We start from the raw sequence: 26,729 nt of genomic DNA on the forward strand, positions 1-26,729 counted from the left end.
ACCTTGTGAGCACGAGATATTCGACATATTTTGTACAGACCAAATGTTGATTTGTGAGAGCAAGTTGTACTCTTCTGTGCAAAGTTGAATAATAAGTTATTAATACACAAATAATAATAAGATACATATCTTTGTAAGCTAAGGTAGTGCTATTGCACTTCCCACCATGCAACAGCATTGAAGCCACATTGGTGGTTTGGTTTGGTAGAAGCTCTCACTGTGTACAATTGTTACTGGTATAGCCCCACTGAAATCAAACTAAAAGTTTAAAAAGTAAATGGATTACATTGGATCTTTCCAGTCTTATCAACCAAGTGTTTTACAGTAAAAGTCATTTTCACACACACACACACACACATTCATACAGTCATTACTGTTGGCACAGCTGTCAGGGGCAATTTGGGATTCAGTATCTTGCCCAAAGACACTTCGGAATACAGACTGGAATCGAGCAACGAATGTTCTAGTTGGCGGACGACCCTCTCTACCACCAACTATAATCTAGAGAAACCTCAAAGGGTCAGACTGGTCAGATTTAACCTCTCAGACTGTAATTACTTCTCAAATTAGGCAACATTACGTAAGAAAGTATAACAACATCATTACATCTACATTATATTAAATGGGAAATTCCACCATAACATGCAACATTCACGATTATTGTCGATAATTTTACTTTCTGGTTCCTGTTCCAAACATTCCAAGCATTTGTTACTATATCAAAACATGCCGACAGAATTTCAGTATGATCCCATTGTGTTCGGGCAAAGTTTGAACTCTGCCGCATCTGGCACGTTGTCGTCCCATCACCGGCTCGCAAGGTCACTGCTTTTTAGCCGTAAAAACCCAAATGTTGTGCACGACTATGTCGAAGTGTGTACTGAGCAGACACCTATCAAAGTCATACAGCCTTAACACGGGCGAAGCACAATTCCACCAGCAGCTGGAGGTGGTCGAAGAGACAAAGGGAGAGCGATGCCTTTCCCCCCCATGCCATGTTTCCCTTTAACAGTGAGTTATACAGCTGTCTCCCTCAACTATCTAGGTCATCAATTAGCTGGCAGGAGGTAAAAAACAGCCAGTTGTGTTCCACACCTCACACACACCTCTCCTGCCTTTTGTTGAGGAAGCGAGTGCTTATTAGGAGGCTACCGCCAATTCCTGGGTGAGGGATTTGAGAGGTGAGCTTTAGTGATTCGCTCTAATGCAGTAACTGACTGTAGGCTTTTCATCCCGGTCAGGCTGAACACCAGCAGCTCTCGGCTACAGTATGTTCCACAATGTTCCGCAAACTCCTGTGACTGGATGTGAGCAAGCAGTGTTCAGCCCTCGCCTCACAGTAAATACCATGCCCCACTGTGCTAGTTGCAACCCTGTCATTGCAAATGGGAATAAGTGGCCCCCTGCAAAGTTCTGACCTTGGTCCGATGAATATGTAAGACGAGTTCTCTTTCACATTGAAATGTGTGCAGACTTCTATGCCGCCGGATCTCCATTCAAATCACTTAAATGGCTGCAGCACCTCCGCTCACATGTACTTACTAATTAACATGAAATACAGTTTATCGAATACGACATGAATTGTTGTTTCAGGAAAATTCAATTTAAAGTAACCTAAGCAAACAAAATGTAACCTGTGTTAGGAATTTAAATTCTAGCTGGTATGAGGGTCTGACTGAAATCTTAACGAATAAAGACAGGACGGGGGGGGCATGAGCAGTTTGAGCCAGATAAGGCCTTCACACAAATGATTTATAAATAACCCTTGCTGCATAGTGTTAATAATTAATCTTTTAATTGTTCTAAATTCTAACTTCTGATTTTAAAGCATAATTCCCGTAGTTGAAGGAACTGTCCCATCTGAGGCAAAGTCAGGTTGACATTGTTTGGTTAAGTTGTTTTGAATGTCTGTACAAACAGAACGTACAGCCGAGGGAGCAGGAACATAATATTTTCTACTCAAGGCTAGTTTATGAAACAACATCCAACTATCAGGAGAGAGAGAGTTGTCTAGCAACCGGCAGCGTAGAGGATGGCTTCTTGTCACTTCCTGTATTCCGTGTCAAGAGGTGTGGGACTACAGCTGTGGACCAATAAGGGAGAACCAAGTGATTTGCGGGGACTCTCCTCCAATATTTTAAACCAATCACATTAAATCTACTGTTATAATTATATCAAACCCCTTCTGTTCGGGGCCATTATTGACTACCTATTGCTAACTGATTTAGCCTAGGCTGTGCTAATTGTCCATAGCTATGTTGTTCAACTTTCATTGCGTCTCAATAAATACTTGAATTGGACCAGTCCGGCTGATCTCTTATTTAGGATAAACCAACACGCCGACACCTGCCTCTAATGTATTCAAGTTTCCAAAGGGATCATCGAAGCAGACAGTAGCGCCCGGGCGAACAGAGGGTGTCCGGAAATGTTTTAAATGTGCTGAGTTTAACCGATGTCCTGCACATCCATCATTTCCACCTGGATAGTGCCTTGATCACTGAGCTGTGCCGTCTGTTGAACAATGATTTGCGGAGCCAGATCACACAGCCGACATCTCTCGGTGTTACCACAGCTTTCGTGCACCCGTCTCTCCTGACGGGTTGAGAATGGGACAAGCTGTCCACGATGTGTTTGTGTGGATCTCTCAGCTCCTCCCATTGCTGAGGGATAAAAACGCTTGAACAAGGCGAAGAGCTTGTTTTTTTTCCCCCTGATCACGAACTACTGTAAGTGCCACTGCGTTGTTTACAACATTTTATTGCCGGAGCTATTATCAACTGTGTTTGGCATTGGCATCAGACAGCGAACACAAAGGAGCAAATTTAAAGGAACAAGAAAATGAGACAGACTGTGAAACTGAATGTAATGCAGACATAAATTCACTGTCTGCAGACTGGGTTTCATCAGGGAAACAATTAGAGGCTGGCTTGTTGTTGAACTGAGGCCAGAACAAATCTTTTTTTCTTTTTTTTCTATTTTAGAAAATACAACATTGTCTGTAGTGGAGAGTTAACAGTAAACAAAACTGAATCTGCTGAAGGGGAAAATTGTGACAATGTTCTTGGTCTGAATCCAAATTCATCCTCAGCTATAACTGATGTGCCCGTTTCACCTGAGGAAACGAAGCTACTGAAAGGACACACTTTTAATTACTGGTCACTTACATTTCAGAATGTAATTATGTCCGATTTTGTAAACTGTGAGAATTCGTTCAATTAATTACCTGTTTGCAAGTCTGTAATTGAATCAATCTGTCATGAAAACTAATTAAAGGCACACATACCGAGAAAAAAAAGAAAAAAAACACAACTCTATTAATTGGATGGCTGTTTCTATCCTATTACAGTGGAAACAGTTTATAGTGATTACAGATATAATGATCATGGGCATTGTGATCAAATATTTATATTGATCATCTTGTTTATTTGTAACATTCTTATTTTATTGTTTCCTGCCACATTTGTTTTGCTTCTTTTATCTTGTTTTATGCTGCTGGTAGAAGTTCAATATAGTTGTAATGAATTTAATGAATTTAATTTGTTAAATACTCAGGATTTAAGCCTACAATGTCTGTTCCCGTGTATGTAATCTGTAGAAATGACTTAAATGCCCACAAAAATACATCATGAGCTTCCATCAGGAAGGTTGTGGACATCATACAAAGCCTCATCATACGGCCTCAACACCCTCCCATTTATTTAATCGTAAAGTTATGGTTATATTTGGGTGAATGACGCCTCTAAAGCACAATCGCTGGGCATGATAAGGGCTAAGTACCATTTACATACTAATTTGTTTGGCCAGTTATGTTCTGATGAGAAATGTAATTGCTGCCTGGATGTATTTTTTTCCTCAGTCAAGTACGGGAGAGTATTTCTGCAAGTTGTAGGTAGGGAGTCGTGGTGATGATCGGGTTAAGGCATAGATGTTACCTGTTGTCTCAGGTCAGCTTACACCAGCATATTTCTTTAACTTTAATCAAGTACCTATATACATAACTGTGGTTTAGTGGATTGAAGCATGTCTTGTATTGCAAGAGCGGATATTGTACGGGGAATAATATATATCAACATTTAGAGTTTGTGGAGGAGATATATTATTTCCATATTCAGGAAAGTTTAACTTGTGTTATAACTTGAAAAGCTCCGTTTGAAAAAACACATCACTTTCCTCAAACTGTCCATTTCTGTAGCTCTTCATTTCAGCCTCTGTTTAAAAAGCTTGGTTTTAGCTCCTGTCACTTTAATCAGCCCCTCTCGATAAAACCCAAATTGCTCTGATTGGTCAGCTGACCCACACTGCTGTGGTAGGTTTACCGCTTCCAGTGTGTGCAGGAAATTTTGGCTTCCGCTGTTGTTAATTGGATTTATTACTTTGCAAGTGTCGGCCAAACTACTGACTGGGTGTTTAAGGGGAGCTCCCTTTCCCAAAGACTTTGGGCTTTTTAACTTTGCAGAGCTTTTACATACACAGAAAACCGATATCAAACACTAGACGAAAGAAAAACAGAACAAAACATAGATCTATTATTTACAAAAAAGAAACATTATAAATTATATAAGTTAGATAATTTCCGGGAGATAGAGTTAGATTTTGGGGTTTAAATCAAATCCAGATCTTCAATGTTAGGGCAGATTGTGCTTAAATCTTGTATATTGCAATTTCATTTGTTTAATCAAATCGCCAAATAGAGAAACCTTAGGATGAGGAAAATGCTGTAGTCAATGTAGAGTGAAGGGTGCAAACAGAGACCTTGTAAATCTTCCCTAGGCTCTATAAAAAAAAAGCTGTTTAATGTAGGCGTATAACTTTTTGCAACTTGTTCACGTATGAGATTTACACAGTTTTTATCCACTTCAGACAATCATATGTGCATGATATAGTGATAATGGTTTCTGACCATTTTAACTCCTTCACTATTTAACAAGAGATCAGGAGGATTTGCTTGATATTTATTCGACTAATGCCAGTAAATGTCAGACAGAAGTCGTAATCTTGATATTTAAACACATCAGCTCTCAGTTAATACATTTGCAGAGACACACACAAACACACACACACACACACACACACACACACACACACACACACACACATCTCCTCATATGGACAATCCAAATATATGAGTCTTACCGAACACATAACTGTAATCCCCGCTGTTTATCAGATATCAAAATCCGTCTGGGGTTTTTCGCTAATGCTTACGTTATCACGAGGGATTATGAGGCTTACGAAAACCTGCCTGGGCTCCTGTACCGGTTCATGTCATTAGACTTTGCGAGAGGATTGTGCTGCCTCTGTCTGTAATCACCAGAATAAAAGCCGATGTGTTTAATCACAGGTTGCTGCCTGCTGCGGCGCCGTGCTGCCAGTTGCGCACAAGAAAAATGGCCGAAAATAAAATACGCAAACGAAGCAATGACTGAAATTATACCAAAAAAAAGGATTTGATCTGTTTGCACCATACCCTGGATGTCTGTCGGAACAGAGAGGAAATGGATGAATGGAGAGACAGCGGACACAAGTAGATAGATAACGTATGATTAATCACACTTAACTTGGGTTGGGGGGATGGTGGGGGTTGGTGGCGAGGGGGGTGGGCTTCTGAGATCTGTTCATCATGTGCTGAATGTATTACTGCGAGGCTGGCGAAAGTGTGCGCTCGCAGAGAGCCGGCGCCGTGATTGTGCGGAGGGCAGCAGGACAGGAGCGACAGCAGAAGGATAAATCACCGCTCCCAGCGCAGAGAAAAGCCACAGTCTGAACTGGAAATAAACCAGTGGGACTCCTTACGCCTCGCTAATGGCCTGCAGTGCTGTCTGCCAAAAGATGCTCTCTGAGACGGGGCCCGCAGTTTCGGCTATTTCCTGAGTAGGCTCACATTATGTGTAATTATCAGTGAAATCATGGTTTAAAATCTTTCTGCTGATTCTCTTGCATGTAGAATGCTGTCCACACAGCATACTCACTGGCATAGCAACATGGTCGTGATGTTCTGAATCAAACATGGCTGTTGTGAACTGGACGTCAACGCCCAAATATTTTACCGCCTGCTTTTTGCACACATAGTTCCTCCTTCATCAACCCTCCTTTTTCACAAATTAGAAAAATAATAGTGATTTTCCCATAATAATGCTAGTTGCAGTTTTCTTTCTGAAAACTGTAAAAGTGACCTGCAGTTATTGAGCTGCGGCAAATGAAGACCTGCTGCAGGACTCAGTCCACAGAACCATGAAGCTGCTCCACCGCGGCTGCCTGAAGAGCTGTTCACCTATTTACTCAAATTTCTGTGAAGACTCAGCAGGCAGAACCCCCAACTGGAGAATCATTTGTCGTTGCTGCTGTTGAGTCCCAGCCCCCCCACTGCTACAGAGCGCTCGCTATTCAAAGTGTAATAATAGTCAGCATATTTCGATTCAAGAAAGCACCAAATTCGATACTGCTCTTCCTTGTGTGTTAAACAATACACACGCCAAGTGGGAAGCCATTGAGATGAGCAGTTCTCAAGATATGCATTTTACAGGCAGACAGAGTTGGTGACCATTGAGGACGTTTTACACTCAATATTTTGACGAATATTATGTTCTAATACCTGCCAGTGTGATTATACTAACAGACTCAAATGTAAGAATAGGAGTATTGGAAGCGAGACACAGAATTAGACTCTTTCTATTCCATAGAAATGTTTAACCATGTCTCCTCTTCTCTTTTTTATAAATAAATAGCCGTTGGGTGAGGATAAAGAAAAGGTGGAGAAGTGACAGAACAGACCTAAACCATGTAACACTATAACATAATCAGTCTTCTAAACATCTTAGAAAGTCTAGAAATCCATCAGTGTTTGGTTTTAAAAAAATCACCTGCGAGGAACAGCTCTATCACTGGGAATCAGCAGATTCGAACCTGCAGCGTGGTGTTCTTACCTGCTTCATTTTGATGAAAAGCTATGTTTGTGGAGGATGGATTTAACCTCTCTGCACATGCCTCTAAATGTCTATTTGGAAAATGGCTGTGCCACTTCAATGCCAGAAGCCGAAAGGTGATGCTCGCAGCTCCGAAGCAAACCCATTCAAGTCAAACCGATCACTCTTGCCATTGCTACCTGTCAGACAGAACAAATTGAATTTGTCTTCCTCTGCTGGCTTGTTGGAGCTCTAAACAGCGTATTAGTGGCTCTACTTATCAAAGCTGTCAGAGCAAATCTGTTTAGCTGTGAACCTAGGGGATTCAGATCAGCTTTCTGAGGACACGGCATACAGTACATATGTAGTACATCAGTGCTCATCGAGATTGTTTTTGGAGAATTAATGTCAGCTCTACATGTCATCACCTAATGACTCAGAGTTCAAGCAAAGTTTCCTAAAGATCATAACTACACTGACATATGGTTACTTATGTCAGGTTGAAATGCTGCTAGTTAGGTTAGCTTTTAGTGCCAAGTAAATGTACATAAATATAAACATGCAGTATATATTGATATATGAGACTTTTTATTAGTTGAAAACAAGTCACTGTGGCCACTTTCATAACCGATATACTGTAAAAAGTTCAATCACTTCAAAGGACGGTGCAAAAAACGATATATTCTTAAAGATGTGGCATCTGCCTAACTAGAAAACAGTCTGACATTCCAACAATGCAATTCAGCTGGAGCTTCAGCAAAAGCACAGAGATTGAACTTTATATTGTAAGATGTCCTTGGGTGTCTAGAGAGGCACAGTTGAATATGTGTATTATTATTATTATTGGCAGTGATGTAGGTCTGTCAGTCTACCAATTTGATCCTGCCGGAAATATCTCAACAAGTGTTGTATGCATGCAGCTTGCTACAGACATTACTGCTCTCAGGGTGAATCATATTAGCACTTGAATATTTAAAAAGAAAAATATCAATTTGGATTTGACCAGCACAGATTTGAAGGTAGTAAAGGTAACACATCTCTGAAGAGAAACCAGTTTCACCACATGCATGACAGATCATCATCTGTGTGTGTGTGTGTAACAAGCGGAGTGTACATATGTAGGTGTTTAACCAGCCTTTAAAATAATCATAAAGTGAAATAGAGTGCACTTGACTTCAGATCATGTTTTTTTTGCTCAAGTCCGACTCTATTGTGGTGCTTGGCATTGGGTGTAAGGCCCAACATCTTTTTAACAAGAGTTTAGAATTTGAAAAGATCTGTATTACCAATATAACCTCTGTTATAAATATTGTAATAACTATTGTTTCACTTTTGCCTGGTACTCATTCTTTCCTCATTTTAAATTAAAGAGTCTGTTGGAGTGAGGATGTGTCACTGAGCTGATACGACTCTGCGGTGGGTCTTTAAAGCTAAAATGAAGTTTTAAAGTAAACGCTGGGTGTGGGCTAATATAAAATCTGGTATATTGTTGGTTTTTACACCCAGAAACTGACTGCATTATTTTACTGTCCAGGTCATAAAAATTCTAGTGATTTTGAGGAGGAAAGCACCAGGAAACTAAACCCAAATTTACCTCGAGGGTATTATTGGGACAGTGTCTGACTCCTGTGCTGTTTTCTCCCTGCTCTCTCCATCCACTCACTGAAGGTCTCCACTCCCCTCCCCCCTGGAGGGCTGAGGTGAAAACTGGAGAGACGTGTAAGAGTGGCCCTCTTAATCTAACATCAGCCTCCCCATCCCGCTCCCAGTGGGAAATCCCTGTCGTGCACAGTGCGTGTGGCGCCAATAAACCGCTGCGTGGCTCCTTGTGAGGCTGAAGTGCTCTCGAATGTGGCAACTGCAAACGACTTCACAGGGAGGTCACACCGAAGCTGACTGTCGAGGACTCGGTACATGGGAGTTCTGTGTCGCGTTGCATATTCACTCTCAGCTGAGGCACGGATCTACAAGGTATCAGAGGAAATCTACTGTACCCTCAAAACAATGATTTAATTATTAATCAATTTCCATTGACTAACTTCCTAGGGAGGGGTTGTTGAGCCAAATGTGTCTGACAAGATTGTCTATCTCGAAGCCCTTCGGCTTTCGTTCTATGAATGGGGGCAAGGGACAATATTTTGTGTCTTCCTGTGTAGACAGCAGAAATCTGTGCCGCACGGTTTAAAGTCTGATCACTTTCTTTGGTCAGACGAGGCTCCACACAAAACATCAGCAGTGAAACTTGTTGTAGGTGTTTTAGGTCCAGACGACATCTTAGCAAATGTTTAACATCTATCTGCCTATGACTTTAGGTACATGAAATAGCAGAGAGCCAATGTATTTCTGTCAATGCGTTCCTTCTCTTTTGCTCTGACAGTTTACCAGCGGGCAACCGAAGCCTGCTTAAACACGATCAGTCAAACTAGAAGGCAGAAGGTTTGCGTGTCCACCAAACACTTGTTCATCTCACACACCTCAACATTGATGAACTTGTCATTCAAAATACAGAAAGTCTTGGTTCAAATATTTTAAATATGGTTTGTAAGCCTATGTCATCAATATTATTTCATTAAAAATTCATTTAGAAAAACGCCATTCCTGACAGAGACAGGAAACAAAACACTAAGACGTCTCACTGTGTTAGATGTGTTAGAACTGGTTGTGCAGTTGTGTTACAGAGTGTCAGTTCCTCTTGGACAAACCATCTTTGACAAGACAGTTTCACTTTGACCTGCCCTCAACTCAATTAGCTGCAGTCACCATCGGCAGTAGATGGAAATGAGAGGCCGCAGCTGAATGTTCTGCATTGCATTTCACTGCACACATGGTCATACGTCAAACCATTAGACATTGGGGATGGGCATAATTAATCGACGATCAATTATTGATCATTAAGAATTTCGTCTATGACATAATTTTTTCATCAAAACTGGATTTCGTTATTTGGCAGGAGGTTGGAATATCCGAGTTGCCTGGAACGCAGCACAGTGAGGATGTTGGCAGCTGGAGGAAGAAGCCCGGAGCTAGCCTCTGCTGCTCGGCTTCATGTCCGCACACGGACCCTCAGTCCACGGGGAAGGGAACCCGAACAGACCCGGGTCTAGGCTAGCTCTCAGCGGCTAGCTGCTGCTCTCTCATTGGGGCTTAAGAGTACAGCAGCGCATATTTTCAAGTGTAACCATTAAACTGATCCCGTTGAACTGCCACAAGAGTTGTTCATCTTGTAATAAAGATCTCAATGAAGAAACACGCTGTGTTTTCTATTTTCACTACATTTTAATATAGACTTTAAATAGTGAATTTGAATATAAAAATATTAATGATTAATCAAAAATCGATCATTAATACTCCCGACGATCGATTAAGACAATTTAATCGAATGCCCATCCCTAGTAGACATAAACCCAGAGATATCAGCCCATCTTTGACCCATGTCAGAGCGATGGAGAGGTGTGTGTCTGAGGGAGGAGCGAGGTTTACAGTTGCAACATTTCAGAAGCGTCGACGATGCTTCAGACAGGAAGTAACTTCCCTAATACAGTTCTACCCCAGTTCTGTCAGCCGACACTCCGCCTGTTTGCCGTCTTCCAGATACACTACATCTAATAACATGAAGCATCAACAAAAACTGTCAAGTGGCTGTTGTGAGAAATTGAAATCAAAACTAGAGCAACTGTAGTCGGCTTCATTATCTATAAATAACACCATCTAAAATTCTCTATCTGTGCACATCACATTCTTGGAGAAGTCTCTGGTGGTGGTACTATAGCACTTACTTTAGGAAACTGCTTGACTGGTATTAAAACTTTCTGGCCCAGTTTCATGTTCTTGTTGATGACAACGTCGATGAACTTCTCCTCCTCCTTCCCCTCGTCTTTCTGAATTTTTTCGATCTCTAAAAAAAAAAAAGACAAGAAGAAAAGTAATGGGTTAATGATGAAAATCAGCAGAAACATGCAGATTGTAACACAATCATCAGTTAAAAGCATATATTTATGTCATGAAATACACTTCTTTTTTCATCTCCCATAGAATTGGAATTCCATGCTTTTGTAGACAGGTTTCTGTCCGCTCTCAAGTACAAGGAGATTTATGTGCTGCAACTGTTTCAGTCCACCTGCATTGCTGTGCATGCACTCTGGCTGTACCTCTGGTTGCCAGGTCAGCGAGCCCAGGTTTTAGTTTTGGCTCTGGACAACCACATTGGTACCAAAAACTTTCTGTGGCACCACTAATCAGTGAACCTTTGCCCAACAGAAGGTTTCAGCATGCAACCAACCCTCACACCAGAAACTGCTCCTCCTCCATTGCTGTTTGTGTTTGTAAATTGCAGGTTAACTAGAGAACTCTGAATGTGTTGGCAGTTGTATTTTTGATCACGACCCAGGTGTTTATCCCTGTTCACAGTCTTCATTTAAAGCAATGCTTTCACCTCCAATTTCTATATTGGTAGAGCAATAAAATTAGAGGTTAAAAAAACAACTACTCATTTTACAGAAAATTAATTAGCTAATGACTATTTTCATAACTGATTAATCACTTAAGCCATCGTAAATCCAACTATGAATATATATTTATGCTTCTTCTATGATGATTAACCATATATCTCTGGCTTCTTGCATTGTCTTACAACACAAGGAATCTGAATATGACAGATTGGGCTTAAGTACATTTTGATGGGTGTTTTCTTTTTAATATTTTCTGACATTTATATACCAAGCAAGCTGTTTATGGAAACCCTCTTTCGTTGCAGACCAATTTGTCAGGTTGTACCAATGTTCTTTTCTCGAAAAAACATGTAGCAAATTAGATTAATTACCCAAATAGTTTGACTGTTCTTGTAATCTTGTGATTTGTATCGGTTGATAGACTGTTGAGAAAGAATTCAAAGTCACATCTTCAAACCCAAAGATATCAAAAGCAGAAAGTCTTTAGATTTAATAAGATGGAGCAATTTTACTTGATAGTTCTCCCAGAGGGAAGCTCCACCATATCACAAAAATTCAGGTCAAGGTTCATAGTCATGACGACTTTGACACATGGTTGTAAATTTACGTGTGTGGCTCTGGAGGCGTCGAACAAAGACTAACAAAGTATCCTTTGATGACTTCATGGAGTTATCTCTGGGATTGAAGACTACAAAATTAAAAGCAGTCAGCGTCACACACTGGAAGCAACTGGGAGACAGTTGAATAATAGTCAGCAGATTTGCTCAACAATTTGTCGGTCAGCTTAGCGACCCCTACAAATTCTGCTTCTATTGACAAATGAAAAATTGTTAGGTTTCTTTTAGCGTCTTTCATCTCCCCTTTTGAGAGGACACACCAATCTACTTGTACAGATACGACATGTGCTAGAGTCCCTTTCATGTTCCTAATAAAAAAAAAAAATGATGTTGAGGACACTGGAGCCTGCACCTCCGGGCGATCAAAACTATTGGCTGTCGCGCTTCTTCGTTTGGGAGAGGTAGACTTTGATGTATTTGGAGATTTAACCTTGCATGTTTAATCAGATGGATAACATCTGTGTTTCAGTGCCAGGAAAATTGTTTTGCAGAGAGGGCAGCTGAGAGGTGGAGGGAGGCTACGACAAAGACTCCAGGCTAAAAGCCCAGCAGGGGAAAGGGTAAGGCAGAGAGTGAACTCCATCACGGATTGACTTCTCCTACGCAAAGTGATTTTAAATGAAAAAAACACAGCAATCGTGATGCTTCAGCTTTTCAGTTTTTGAAGCGTGCTTAAAAATTCGATCTGATGATTAGATTCAGGCAAAAATAAGGTCTGTTATGTAAAAGCATGATAAACTCAAACATGTCCCCATGTTTAAACACCCAGATTCACCACATGCCTATATTTTTCAATTACACAAGATGAGAAATGAGCCAGGCAAACAAGAAACTAAAAAGGTGCTTGTGATTCCTCAGCAAAGCTCTGCAGCGTTCATTTCAGAATGTAATGAAAACCCCTGATATGAGGTTTAACGAGGATAAAAGACATATCTTCAGATGGAGATATCTTTAAGCTTCAGTTTATCCCAAGGGGGGGCTTTAATATTAATGCATTGCCTAGCAACATGCCAAGATGGAGTTTCCTCCTTTACACCAAGCCTTGTCCTCAAAACCTTCAGGCTCTGATATGTTGGGAGATTAAGAACGAAACCATTTCAACTACAAACCATCCTCTCTCTCAAACTTTCAGCACAATTTTCCAGATTTGCCCCGAAAATATTTTTTTCCATTTCAAATTGTAGAGACCCCACCAGTGTAATAAGCAGCAAAAGTAGATGAGCTCACTCTGAACACGGCAATGGTGAATCGGCGAGGGTGAATTAACTAACCACAGTGAGAAGCTCTTCTGGCTGCAAGTGAATCGTGCATAGCTTGAAATTCTCTTTTTGATCGTTTGAGAAATAGCATCAGTAAAGATCTCTTTGTCTATTGTTATGGCTGCTGTTCCTTAAAGGTGTGCTTCTGTCAAATTCTGCTAATATCTCCTCATGTTCCACCAACTGTAAATTCTGAGTGTGTGCTGAAAAACATTACTGTCTAAAAGCACAGCAGACAAGGGCTGAAGGGGAAGTGGGAGGGGGACCAAGGTAAAACAAGGAAACATTACGTGTAAAATCTCAGACAAGATAATGTAATCATTGTTTTTTGTCTTCTTTTAGCAGATAACGTACATCGCTACGGCAGTTTCAGAATGGAACAACAAGTGTTAGTCACTGGACATTTTTCTATCACCATGTCATGGTATGTTATAGCCACAATCATTCACAGCAGACCTACAAATGCTAAGTGCTAAAGCACCTCAGACTACAGCTATAACCCAAGTGAATATGCATCTACAGCAACAAAATTGACGAGTGAAGCTGTGTTAGGAATGAAACTCTTCAGTGGCCAATGTGTGTCTCAGCTGCTCGAACATTCAAATGAAATGACTCAAAGAAATATGGAAGGTAGAAGATGTCTTTATTTCTGACTCTATGAGCTCTGGGGCAGTCCCTCTGTGTATATGTTATTGAATATGCATGTACACCGTGTTCCCCTGATAAAGGTCGGTGCTGCTTATACATGATTTCCTTTTCTTACTCAACACACGTTTTCATTGCTTTGCTTCTGTTTGAGGATGGCAGGAGCTGCACACTTTCAACTTAGTCCTATATGTGTATATATATTTATTATTGCTCTGATTTAATTTGAATAGATTTAATCTAAAATCCTAGTATAACTCAGTGATATTACCACAATCGGGTCTGACAGGATAAGTAAGACGATTAGTAAGAAGCAAAAGTAACATGAACCTGAAAGTAATAACACCTAACATGTCAGTAATAACCCCTTTTTGTGCAAACAAAAATAATGATACATGCAAACTGGATATTGGAGTCAAAGAAGTGTCAACTTGCAAGGTGCCATGTTTTTCTGTTTTTTTTTAATTTGAAACCAACAATCCAAATGTCATAATCAGTCCAGGTATGCAGAGGTAGGGGAGTTGGAAGAATTTGAACTTCCTTTTAGATAAAGTGATCTTTCTTTAGTCTTCAGACAATCAAACAAGTACAAAACCAAGGCTGCCTCTGAAGGAAGACAGTTGAGACGTGTGTAGCTGTTATCCCCATTGGTACGACAGGCCCTTTAAATGAGAGCAGGTGTTCCATTCAACCTTCAAGTGTGCCCGTTCGGGACAGCTCTGCCTTTAGACATGATCAGATGACATGCTGCAAAAAATCTGCTTTGTTCCAGGCAATCATCAGCTATAAAAACGAGAATTAAGAATGAAACAAAGAAATAGAATTAAATAAAAATGTATATCTTATATATATGTTGCACATTAGCAGCTTCTCTCGGCTGCTTTTCAGTTATAGCCAACATGTCCCAGCTGCATCAGATCCCATCATACATATTCAACACTATACTGTATAGATCAAGTGGCTGCTCCAAAGCCCAAAGAGTCAAACCGTGCCAAGAATAACTTCAATAAATCCAATATTTTATTCAATAACTCACTATTTCCTTCATTCGTTGGTTTGAATCTGTTAGCAGGTAATGCATATTGGTTTATAAGGATGAACTGCCTTTATTTTTCACACATTTAGAAATAAACTGAGTTCACAGCTACAAAAACAAAACCAGAGTTGTAACCAACCATTTTTATACTTTTCGTTTAAGAAGAGAGCATGAGCATCTCAGAATGTGGTTTCCCCCCAAGCTCTTCATGTTTACAATCTTTAAGAAAGATGGTCCCGCTTGAAACATCTTAACTTTACAACCTTTGCACAAATTAAAAATGTATTTATCGTCTCTAAAACGCATCCGGCTTCGTGATGACGCCCCACAATGGGAAAGCATCCCAGCTGTCTGATTTTCTATTAGAAATGCTCTCGCCTAAAAGCAGCTCTATGATTTAGGCCTCCCCATTTAAAATTCATAAGCCGGGTAGATTTGGTGGGATTATGCATGACTTCAGCTGCGTGCTGGGGAGTCGAGATGGGGACCGAGGCAACTGGGTCATTAAGTCGACCGATTTCATGTTGAGGGTTGGGATCATTAATACAGGATCTGCACACCGGGTGTTCCCACTTGTTAGTGGACAAGGCGAAGGACTAATGGGATCATATGTCACTTTGGTTCACGTGCCCTGGACGTCACTTCTGTCATTCGGATCTGCAATGCATACAGAATCAATGTAAAACAGTCTTTTTTATGTTTTGGTTTTCGAAATATTAAAAAAAGTAAATATAAACAATAGGTGTAATTTAAAAATCCTGACTCCCATTACATTTAATTACAATTTAGTGTTTAAACACGTTCTTCTTCATCTCATTTAACCTCTTAATAGTCAAAAGCACTAAACCATATATGCTTTGCTATGTAGTTAAACTGTGTTCTATTTATTATTTCCACATGTCATTTTTTGTATCATTCCCCTTCTGTAACTATTCCCTGGTGAAGACTTAGCAGCTGCATGGTCAGCTGTCTTTGTAGTTAATGCACAGACATGAACTTGTATTGATCCCATCAACCTGCCCACAAAAGCAGATTTCCCAAAATGTTCAACTATTCCTTTAATGTCAGTGAAGCAGATCCATAAGAAATTGATGCCCATGTTCAGTGCATGTTGGAGTACACGCTAAGATACACTGAAGAGTGCAGAGGACACAGATCTAATAATAATTGCTTTACATTGCAGTATTAAGGATTTTTTTGGTTTTTACTTTGTGAATTATCCCAGAGGCATTTTCTGTAACTCATGTTCAACGATATTACAGAAGTGAGAGCCAGTGTTGCTTTAATCTAAATGCAAAAAAATCACATTTGGTCACCCGCTCTCTAATAAGGCAGTTTGTGTGTAAACAATATGTGTGAAGCCAAAGTTCACAGGCAGCAAATATAATGAGAACTGCATTCCCCCCGCTGCGTGCACCGATTCAAACACTAATTACCCAAAAGCTCAGTGTTGCTTTTGAATGTTTTGAGGATTCTGTGATATCGCTGTGCGTCTCCACTTTGAGTTAAGTCGACACAAACTTTGAATTGTAGATTTGATGAGACTTTTTTTGAGGTGTGAGTGAAAGCTATGGAGGAGTGAGAAGAGAGCCATGGAAATGAAGGGTTTTCTTTCACAGAGTGGAGTCGTTAAAGATTCTGAATTCACTGTATGTAACAAGGCTTTCGTGCCACATTGTTTTACAGTTAGATAAGAACCTACATGCTGTGAAAGTTCCAATGTTTCTCATATTATTTTATTCATTAGTCGTGTCTAAGACACGATACACTTTCACAACATGTTATGGTATTTTTCATGGTATTTGATGTATAAGTGATGTATGTGATGCTGCTCACGTTCCTAATCACGGAATATCAGACAAGACATAATTTTCTGTTTTCTTTTGTATTTAGCAAAGGTTATTATTATTTAAACCTTTCTACATTCACCAGTGTGCACCCCCCACAGACAGATCTTAGCTCTCAATGCACTTTCCTCCGTAAATAATTGAACTGAAAATTGAGAGACTTTCTCCTCTGCTTCGGCGAGCGTCTCAGGCAATGAAAATACTGTAGCTTGTGTAAACGGCACGATGCTAGTTTATCAGCAGCTTTCCGCCACTTGCTTTGTGCAACTGATGCGGCGCGGTGCTTTCCATCGCAGACAGACTCATTATTTTGTTGTTTTGCAATTACGGGTCAAATGAATGAAATGCTCAAACAGGAATGTCACATCATTATTCTAATTTTCCAGTTTCTATCCACGGTAGCGTGCTTACACAAACCAAATCAAAGGCCATTGAGTTCACTCAGACAATTGAAATATGGAGGAACATTCAAGATGGTAGCTTCTTAACAAAATACTCTGTATACAACTAAATACAACCTATATTTCCAATGTGCAATGGAATGTGACAAAAGCTAAATCTGTTTTACAATATGAGAGACTTTTATATTTCTGTTTATGGCTTTTCCCACCAGTTTGAAGGGCTAATTTTGAAAACCATGATTTCATACCCCAATCCGAGATTAGCAACATTTAAATCAACACAGCAGCATATTCTGTAACAAAGCTCACAATCTGAGAAACAAATGACATATAGATCTTGAACAATTACAATTTAACCCTCAGTCATTCTTACTTGAACACAGAACTGATGCATAAATACTAGAGTCCACACATGTGAGGATGAAATTCACAAAATTTCCAATAACACCAGTTTACTATGGACTTTATTTCTTTCCTTATATTGTCTCCTCCTCCTATAAGGATTGTGCATGAGTCTGACTGACTTCTGAGGGTTTCAGGCCGTATGGTCGGTGCCAGAAACAGTTTGCCCCACACACATTTCATGTGTGCTCCCAGTGTGACCACACACGTTTAGCGTGAGTCATGGTGTCAAGGCTATGACCCTTGAAAGGGAAACGCTACTGCTAAAAGAATAAATAAATAAATAAAAAACGCCTCGACACGCTCCTGTCCTGAAATCTCAATTTCACTCTGGCTCCTCCATTGCCTTGACAAGGTCAGGCTGGCAGCGGGAATTCGTCTCGCCCCCTAATCTAGAGATTACATTCTCGGCGGCTGGGCGAAACCCTCCCTCCTTCCCCTTTCCTTTCTGCCTCTATTCCCTGCAACCCTGCCAGCCTGGCTCTCCACTGCGAGGTAACGAGCCAAGACCCACTTACAGTGTAGAGATAATGTCCACGGATTAAGACAGAGAGCCCCTCGAGTGGTGCCTCTTTCATTTCAGTATCCGGCTCGTGACGCATCACACACCAGACAGTCAGGGACTCCATTCTGCGGATCTCTGTGGAAGACAAACTCTGTCCTATTGTGGACGTGTACGGTGGCATATGATTTTAATCCACCAAAGTCAGGGGTAATGGCTACGGCATTACACAGATACAAAAGAGCATTTTCTCTGAGAATATCCAGGGACCTTTAGGGATTCTCTTGTAACCCTCAGGGTGAGTCACACATTTTAAATGGTTGTGTAAGAACCTTAAAGTTTCCTGAAGCTCCCTTTGGGTGGCAGGGTTGTTCAAAGTGCATGCGGTTGTTTTTTAAGGCCTTTAAAGGTTCTACTCACTTCCAAGATGCCAGAATTGCTACAGGCTTCTACCTTGTGTGACAGCATTTCACACACTCCAGGCCTATGTTGTTTGCTTATCATTAGGACAGTTGCAGGGCGCATTTATCTTGGCACCTGTTCATTTAAAGGCTGGCTCACCAGGAGATTATCAAAGTGTTCTCAACTTGCCGGGGGATTTTGCTCTACAAATTAGCCTTCATCCGTGCCATGATGAGCGGCTGCATGAAACTGGAAGGTGTAATAGACAGAGGCTTTCTAGGATAACGCATCAGTGGGCTTTAATGTGTTACTTGTAGTGTTATTTGAGGTCACATATGGTTGGAAATGAAAGTGAATATTTTGTTTTTGAATATATAAGTTGAGGAGCAGGGAACAAATTATCTGATGATCAATCAATTATTTTAATCAATCAAGAAGCTAGTAAGTCAGCCATCGTCAAATTAAATTAAAATAAATGTGTTCTTCTGGCTTCTTGGTTTCCTTCTCGCTGAATGACAACGTTAAGAAAAGAAGGGTCTTTTAAAATGCATTAGTGTTTGTATTTTCACTGAGCAGTCCTTCAGATGCAGTAAGGCTCAGAGGATCTCAGGACACATAAAAGGATGTGTGAGCAGACTTCAGGGCTTCACTTTACAACCCACCTCCTTCTCCTCTGGCCCTGGGTACCAAACTATTATGGCTCTGATACACTTTGAAAAGAATCGACTATCAAAACATAAACCTTGTCATTTCGGTGCCAAAGGAATAGATCTCATGAGCATCATTGAGCCAATGGTCACGTAGCATCTTTGTACCAACATCAAATAAGGCTGGTGATTGGCTGTCAAACTCAAAGTTCTACAAATCAGTTGTGTAAATTTGTGGTTGGACTTGTGTATCTTGGAGACATTTAGACTCTAATCCAAGAGGCACTGAATTATAACGTTTCTCCCAGACCGGGGCTCATGTGCCAGTGGGTTGCTGCACCATGAGAGGTTTGAAAATGTCTTTAGAAGTCAAAACTGTGGTTCCATTTTATCAGGCTGGATGAGGCAGAATGCAAAACATGGACATACAAAAAATCCTGCCACTACCGGCACCACAACAAATTTGAGTGAATGCTTGATGCATGAAATGAAACAGAGAGCCGAAAGTGGCTCTGTGTCCAACTGCAGGAAGAACAGACCACAGCCGTCTTCCTCTCAGCGTTCAGTTCCCTCTAAATGTTACAGAACCTCCTCGCAAGTCTCCATTAAATTCCACTGCATCCAAGTTTTTTTAAGGAAAGAGTTATGACTGGGAATTAAACAGATAACGTTAACAAACATTAAACAGTCGGCCAACTGCAATGTGGCTATTCACTTCCTGCTTTTAACTAATGTATGGTTTATTATGGAGGCTACCAATGTATTTTGTATTGGTATAATACCCAGGTCTGTTTCTTTTATATGATAAATGTGTCTTTTGTACAATGCAAACAATGGACACCGACTCAGTGATTGTATAAAAAGTGTCCAAACTACAGAAATTACGTTTTGCCTCATCTCTGGTAAAATAGTCTGGGGATGCATTTGCTGAGGTTTTAAGAAACAATAAACTGTTGATGGAAGCACATTCACCAGTGAAAATACAAATACTTCTGATCAAAAACATATGAGCGAGTCGTTGAGCTGCTGCTTGTCGCGTCTACAGAAGTGCTAAGTGTATTCATGAAAATCCGAGTAAGTCACACTGTATTTTGCTGACGATACTTTACACAGTGGATGTAAGTTCCAAAGCAAATTTATAGAATATTTTAAACTGTGGCTGAATATGAATGAGTTTGGTCCTCAAACATTCTATGTAGGTTAATTATGTCTCCCCATACATAATTAAAAAAATCCCTTATCATAAAAAAATGCTGTTTCCACACAATAGATGAAAAACAACTCAAAATACATTGAGGTTTTCTAAACAAGCAGCAAGTCCGACTGAAACAAACTCATGGTTTATTATCGAGGTTTTAAAGAGCTGTAAGAGATGTTAGAGATTAACCAAAGCCTTCATTACAAAATAAAGTGTAAATGAATTGTTTATGAAATCAATGCAGTAGGTTTTCAGCTGCTCCTAGAATGAATGTCTGTCAGGGTTACAGTACCATTCATTGTAAAAGAATTTGTCAGCAATAGTTGCTTGTAATGAAGCTGGAGTGAAAAAAGGCAAATGAGACTTAGGGTCCTAAATTTGAATACTGTATTAAATGCTATAAGTAGTGCCAGCCTAGTTTCTACACACAGCCAAAAATCATGTGCTTACATGATGATGATTTGATGATGTATTTCACTCAAAAGCCCAAAGCTAAGGCTCATACACTGCATTCATTGGAACGCTGGTTGTACATTCACCCATTCGTTTTCTATTTCCACAAGAACTAATGATTGAAAACAAACTGTTCTGCAGCAGAAAATACATCAAAGTAGAAATTTCCTCTGGTAGATATATATTCAACCCTGTGTAAATTAACTTCTGTTGCAAATGGTCGCATATAGGTTGGTAAAACGCATAGAGATGCAGAAATGAAGCTGAATTACCCCGGATACAGATGTTGCTCTGTTGCACATTTGGAGCCAAACTCTGCACAGTAGCAGTCGGGAGATGGAGCCACGGTAGCGAGGGCCAGAGAGTGCACAAGCTCGTTTTTATAGCATAAAAAAAACGAATTAAAATCAAACTTATTGGAGAAATTAACACTTGAACAAACCCTCAATGGGATATGAACTCACTTAACTATTTGACCTGTATTTTGACATTTTATTTAGCTCTGGGTTCGATCTGCTAACATGGAGGAGGCGGGATTCAGGGCCTATACTGCAGCCAACCACCAGGGGTGATCAAGACAATTTGGCTTCACTCTTTGGGGATCGTCCGTCTTTACAGTCTAGATAGATGGATGGACAAATAGAAGGAGAGATGGATGTTGGAGAGATGGATAGATCACATTGAGCTAATAAATAACACGTGTAATGATACTACAGGGTTATTGAATACTTTAGATGGACAACGTCAGCTGATACCTGATAACAGGCCTGAATGAACCCAAACCATTGGGCCCACACAAGAAGACACTCTTTTTCTGTCCTCTGCTCAGATTACAACTGAGATGAATCACTGTCTTTGTTTAGCAGCCTGTGATGCTTTCTCTTCATTACGCAGATCTGCAGACCACTGTATCCAGCAGAACATCAAGCCCCAGTGCGTCCATGTCCTCAGCCAACAGGAAGCAAAAGGACAAGGAAGATGACTCATTTTAAACATGTATCAATTAATAATAAATCATCTGTCAGGTCACAGCCCGACCTCAACAATGAACCTTTTTGTTTCAGTGAGGGACCCCAGCATGCAGGGACCACAGCAAGGCCACTTTATCCCACAATTAACACAGGCTGATGTTTATCGGTTCGACATCCCGTTGCCTAATGAAGTTTCCCATAAAACTGTCATTAGGCTGTGAAAGGGCGGGGAGCCGGGAGGGGGGGATTTGGGGATGAAGATGAAAACTCTGCAGCTTAATGTACATCATTATCTGGGCCTTGTCCCAGGCTGCACGGTGGAAATACACTGAATCATCATAACTCATAATGAACCGACCACCTTCATTTTTGATTTCAATTACTCATCGCGTGTTTGTTAAAACCACAGAAAATGCTTGTGAACGAGCTAGTGCATCTTGAAAGTGTTCGGCAGATGTGAAGCCACACACACACACAGTGTCCTGAATTCTGTTAAACACAGAAATTCATTTCCACACTAAGTCAGCAAGCATTACAGGAAGCATTAAAGGAAGCGCGAGTGGTTATGAAATTATCACATGCATATTATTTTCTAGTATTTTCCAACGCAGGGTTTGTGCTAATACGCTGCCTCTCAGCGTCGCTTGTCCTCTGATCGCATCATGCTCAGTCAGCTCCTGTTCCTAACTGGGCCAAATCAATTACATTGCAGTATGTCGTCTTTTCATGGTGGTGAACATCAAACAATTCAAGATGGGAAAAAAGATCAATATTGCAAATGAAATAAGGCACTTGATGTTCTCCATTGGAGATGCACTTATGTCTACAAAGAGGCAGAGAGACAGTGTTTGGAATCAGTTGCGACGGGGCTGGCACAGACTCTGGATCAGCTCTACAAATGCATCCTCTGTTGTTTTATTACCACAGATTATCCGACAGTTTTGTATTTGGGTTTAATAGTCGATCCTGCTGAGCATATAGTTACACAGGAGACATGCACGTCTTAATCTCTCCACCTGCTCATCTTTCTAAACCCCAGCACTTTGACTGTAGAAGAAAGATGGAAAAGCTGCTCCCATAAAGGTTTTTAACTCTGTGTTCTTAGGAAAAATACTTGGTTTCCCCATTCGAATCCGATTCGGCTGGGGCCCCATCTGTGTGTTTTCTCTTTGCAACCTTCTCCAAAGGATACACAGTATAAACATCTCATTCACAGCAGATAAACTGAAACCATTGCTAACTGTTAAAAATGAAGTAGCAAACATCCCTGGTCAATTTCATAGGGCGGAAGAAAAAGATCCAGTATTTTTCATGATGTTCCTGCAGGGCCACTCCACCAACTTAACACACAGAGGAAGTTGACATGATGTGAGTCAATCAGTCTGTGAACATACTCGTAAAAATGTCTTCTGAGTCTGAATTAAACTTTGGTCTGAGAAATGAGGAAAGAAAAGAAAAGTTATCATCTTTGGGTCAATGTTACAAACTGGAGGTGGGAAGTTGGAAAAATGTGGATATTTATGGGAAAATGTCCCAATATCTCACCCCCCCCCCCCCCCCCCCCCCCCGCTTTGATTTTGACTTCTCCTTTATTTTCTAAATCTTCACCGAAATGCCAAAGTGCTAAATATGTGGAACCTCCCTTAAAGTTACCAAAGCCCTGTGAAAAGTAAAAGTACAAACTTACCATTAATTATGTAAATCACAAAAAGCTAAATGAAATTAGTATGAATTATTAATTGTATATATCATTAAGTATATAAGCAAGTTCATACATCCCGTATATCACAGCCTTGCACTAAACTGTTAAGAGAGAACGGAACCCAGAGCTTAGCAGGAAAAGGTCATTTAAAATCCACAAAGGAGGAATATTCCTGCTGCATCACCTCTGGTGCTGGAGGTGTTACACACAGGATCTGTCCGCTTCACTGCAGCAGCTCAAACAGCAGCTGTCATGGAGATTAGTGCGCATGTGATGTACGGTATTCTTTACCTGTAGTGTGAAGTAGGGCCGGGTGATATCACTTCTAATACATATCACAACTTCTACCTCAATTAGGATGAATGAGTGTTAACACATTGCAGTGTTTTACCTTATATGATGTACTGATTTGGATTATCGTGGCACTCTCCACATCAATGCACTGAGGACAGTGTGGTGAAAAGCTCCTTTACATTATTATAGCCTCAGCAGTATCCCGTTGGCTTGCTGTTGAAGGATCAGGTCATTAGGAGAGTGTGGAGGGAGGAAAGCATTAACCGGATTAACAAGTAGGAGCAAGATTGAGTCGGTGAGAGGGTATAAATGTTGGTTTTGATATATTCACGGTTAATTGCTCAGCCCTAGTTTGAAAGATATTATTCTGACTCCAACTGATGCTTCTGCCCAAAATATAACCTCATTTATAAACTCAGCATCAATAAGCTCCCTGAAGTTGTTTTACTTCAACATTTGAAAAAAACTGTGTGATTGATATTTGATTTACAGTTGTTTGGGTAGTTAAACATAAATGCCAGCCGCTCCATGACGCTCTTCTTCAACAACTTGCTTATATTCTCACTAGAGGAAGTTCTATTATAATGTGAAGGTAGTTGCAGTTGCTTGGGGTCCCAAACCACATTGTACATTTGTTTCCTTTTTGAACATTTAGGAAATATACTTCCCTTCTTGTCACGCCAAAAACGTATATAAATCTCTATCAGATAAAAAATGTATCTGTCTACTCGTAAATGTGACCATGCATGTGTGCTGCCCACAGTCTCTGAAAAAACTGTAGTGCACCATTGCACCTTCTCCAACTTCTAGCGTCACTGCCACCGCCAGTTGCAGCGAGGTAGCTTAACTGTATGGAGGAAAGTGTCAGAGGTGACACTGACATACTGCAGCAGACGACCACAAACCAAGACCCCCGCTCAGAGTCCGACCGCTCCGGCTCAGCCTCAAGCAACAGCAATTACAGCGCCATCACAGAGCGCCCTGAGCAGCGCCAGAGAGCGGCCACTCTGTGGCATTGTGGACAAGCTACATTGATGACAGGTACAGAGAGGTCTGAACAGAGCAGCACAGAGGAGAATAATGCTTGAAGGACAGAAGACAGAATGATAGGACAGGGCATCCAGCCAGTACAATAGAAGCAGAGGGAACGGGTGGAATAGATTAAAACAGCAGAGCACTTTAAAACAACAACACCCAGCAGTTTGACGTACAGAAGAAAGACACAACTCCACAGCAGGGCAGAAAATATAGTGGGGAAAAGCAGGCGTGAGCATATAGGCACCGCTACCAAGTTACTAAATCACACCAGACTGCACACAGAGATGAATACAGTCATACACTAACTCTTCACTCGTGAACAAATATGTTGAATTATTGAGATGTTTTCTACTGGATGTGATCCCTCTGTTTTAAGTTCTGGACCCGACTCAACACAGAATGACGTCATCATCCAAGCCTGCCTGAGCCAACAACCACTCGATTGCCCGGCTGTCTGCGTGAGGTCTGATCCAATCACCCTGACCTTAAATCTTCACCCCTTCTCCAGTTTGCTTCCCTGAAGACCAGTGTCACTGGAATACATTGCCTCCAAATAGTTCCTGTTCAACAGCTATGATGGTCAAAAGGGGAAGACACATTGGTCTTTGCGTGGGGCCTCCAAATCATTATAACTGCCCCTGATGGTTTTGTTATTAATGGTATATCAAATGCCTGAAATCAAAAGAAACTAATAGTATGTCAGGAAATATACCTTTCTCCCCCACACTATTTATTTTGGTTGTACCCTACGCAATAACTGAATTCAATCCCCTGCCGATTGGACCCAGTCTGCCCCTTGAGGTTGGGAAGGAAGTTTCTGGATAAGTAATAAAGAGGCACAATTACACAAGATACAAAGCTTGAAAGTGCTTTGAAATATCGACATCTTTAGTAAAAAGGCAATTTGATGCTGTCTGTTCATTGGGATGTAAAATAAATGCACTTACATAGAGAAATCTGTCACTGCTGACTCCGTTTCCATATAATTGTAAAGCAAATTTAAAGCGAGCTTTTGAAATGTTACAAAAAGTGTGAATTATCCTTATTTCCGTCAAGTGATTTGGAATAAAAACCTAGGCTGCGTAGTGTCAGCTCCTTCTTATCATTCGTATTTTCTAGAAGAGGAAACAGTTCAGAGATTACTTATGTGACTTTGCTTCGTCTAAGATTATTTCGGAAAAGGTGTTCTCCGATAAAGTGATTACTTTGCTTACAGGCAAGTCAAAAATGCATCTTAGGGTCGAATTTTGCGTTTTCCTTCAAAACTTTTCTGACGTGACACTTCCAAAGTGCATATAAAGAACAAGTTGATGGGGACATGGCTAATGACACTAGCTGTGACCTCAGCTGTTAACTGAAATGTACCCGCTCACATTCTCATTACGCCTTGCAACATTGAGACTTCAGCCCCATTAAAGATAAGAGCATCTTTTATGTAATCGGTTGTGAAGAATGGCAGTCATAAACTACACATTTCTGCAAAAGCACCAAATTGCACATACTCATAGATATCAGTTCCCTCAATATCCTAGATTTGTTTTTCATTGGGAATAAAATCTTTGATAATGTGAAAAAAACTCCCAATCTCACACTATTTGGGTAAGAAAGAAAATCCTGAATCTGACCCTTTGTCTGGATCCATTCGAGAAATTGATGGGTTCTTTCTCGGCTCATGTCTCATCCTTCCACCAAGTTCTATGGAAACTTTAATCCTGTTGACAATCAAACCAACAAACAACAAACCTGGGTGAAAACAAACAAAATGCCACCTCCTACTAGTATGTTTAACTATAAGTAAAAAGCTGCTGGGGAGTTGAGGACAATAACAAGGGGGCAAAGTAAGACATGAGCTGGAAGTGGGAAGTGTCTCCACTGGGCCGGGGTCAGCCATTTTGAAGCACAACCTAAAGGCCTAGATGCCGAAGCAGATTCCAGCTCAGTGACGGACCATGACGGTTTCTACAG

The 26,729-nt window shown here is 40.6% G+C and overlaps 1 protein-coding gene across 1 annotated transcript in view; it reads right to left on the reverse strand.

Moving 5' to 3' along the window:
- The window catches only part of khdrbs3 (KH domain containing, RNA binding, signal transduction associated 3), a 107,872-nt gene that overhangs the window by 49,596 nt on the left and 31,547 nt on the right, over positions 1–26,729 (reverse strand). The window contains exon 2 of the mRNA XM_053446999.1: positions 10,679–10,797. Coding sequence (XP_053302974.1) covers positions 10,679–10,797 — 119 coding nt within the window. The remainder of the gene's footprint in view (positions 1–10,678; positions 10,798–26,729) is intronic.

Source organism: Pleuronectes platessa, chromosome 18, assembly GCF_947347685.1.
Source record: "Pleuronectes platessa chromosome 18, fPlePla1.1, whole genome shotgun sequence".
NCBI lineage: Eukaryota > Metazoa > Chordata > Actinopteri > Pleuronectiformes > Pleuronectidae > Pleuronectes > Pleuronectes platessa.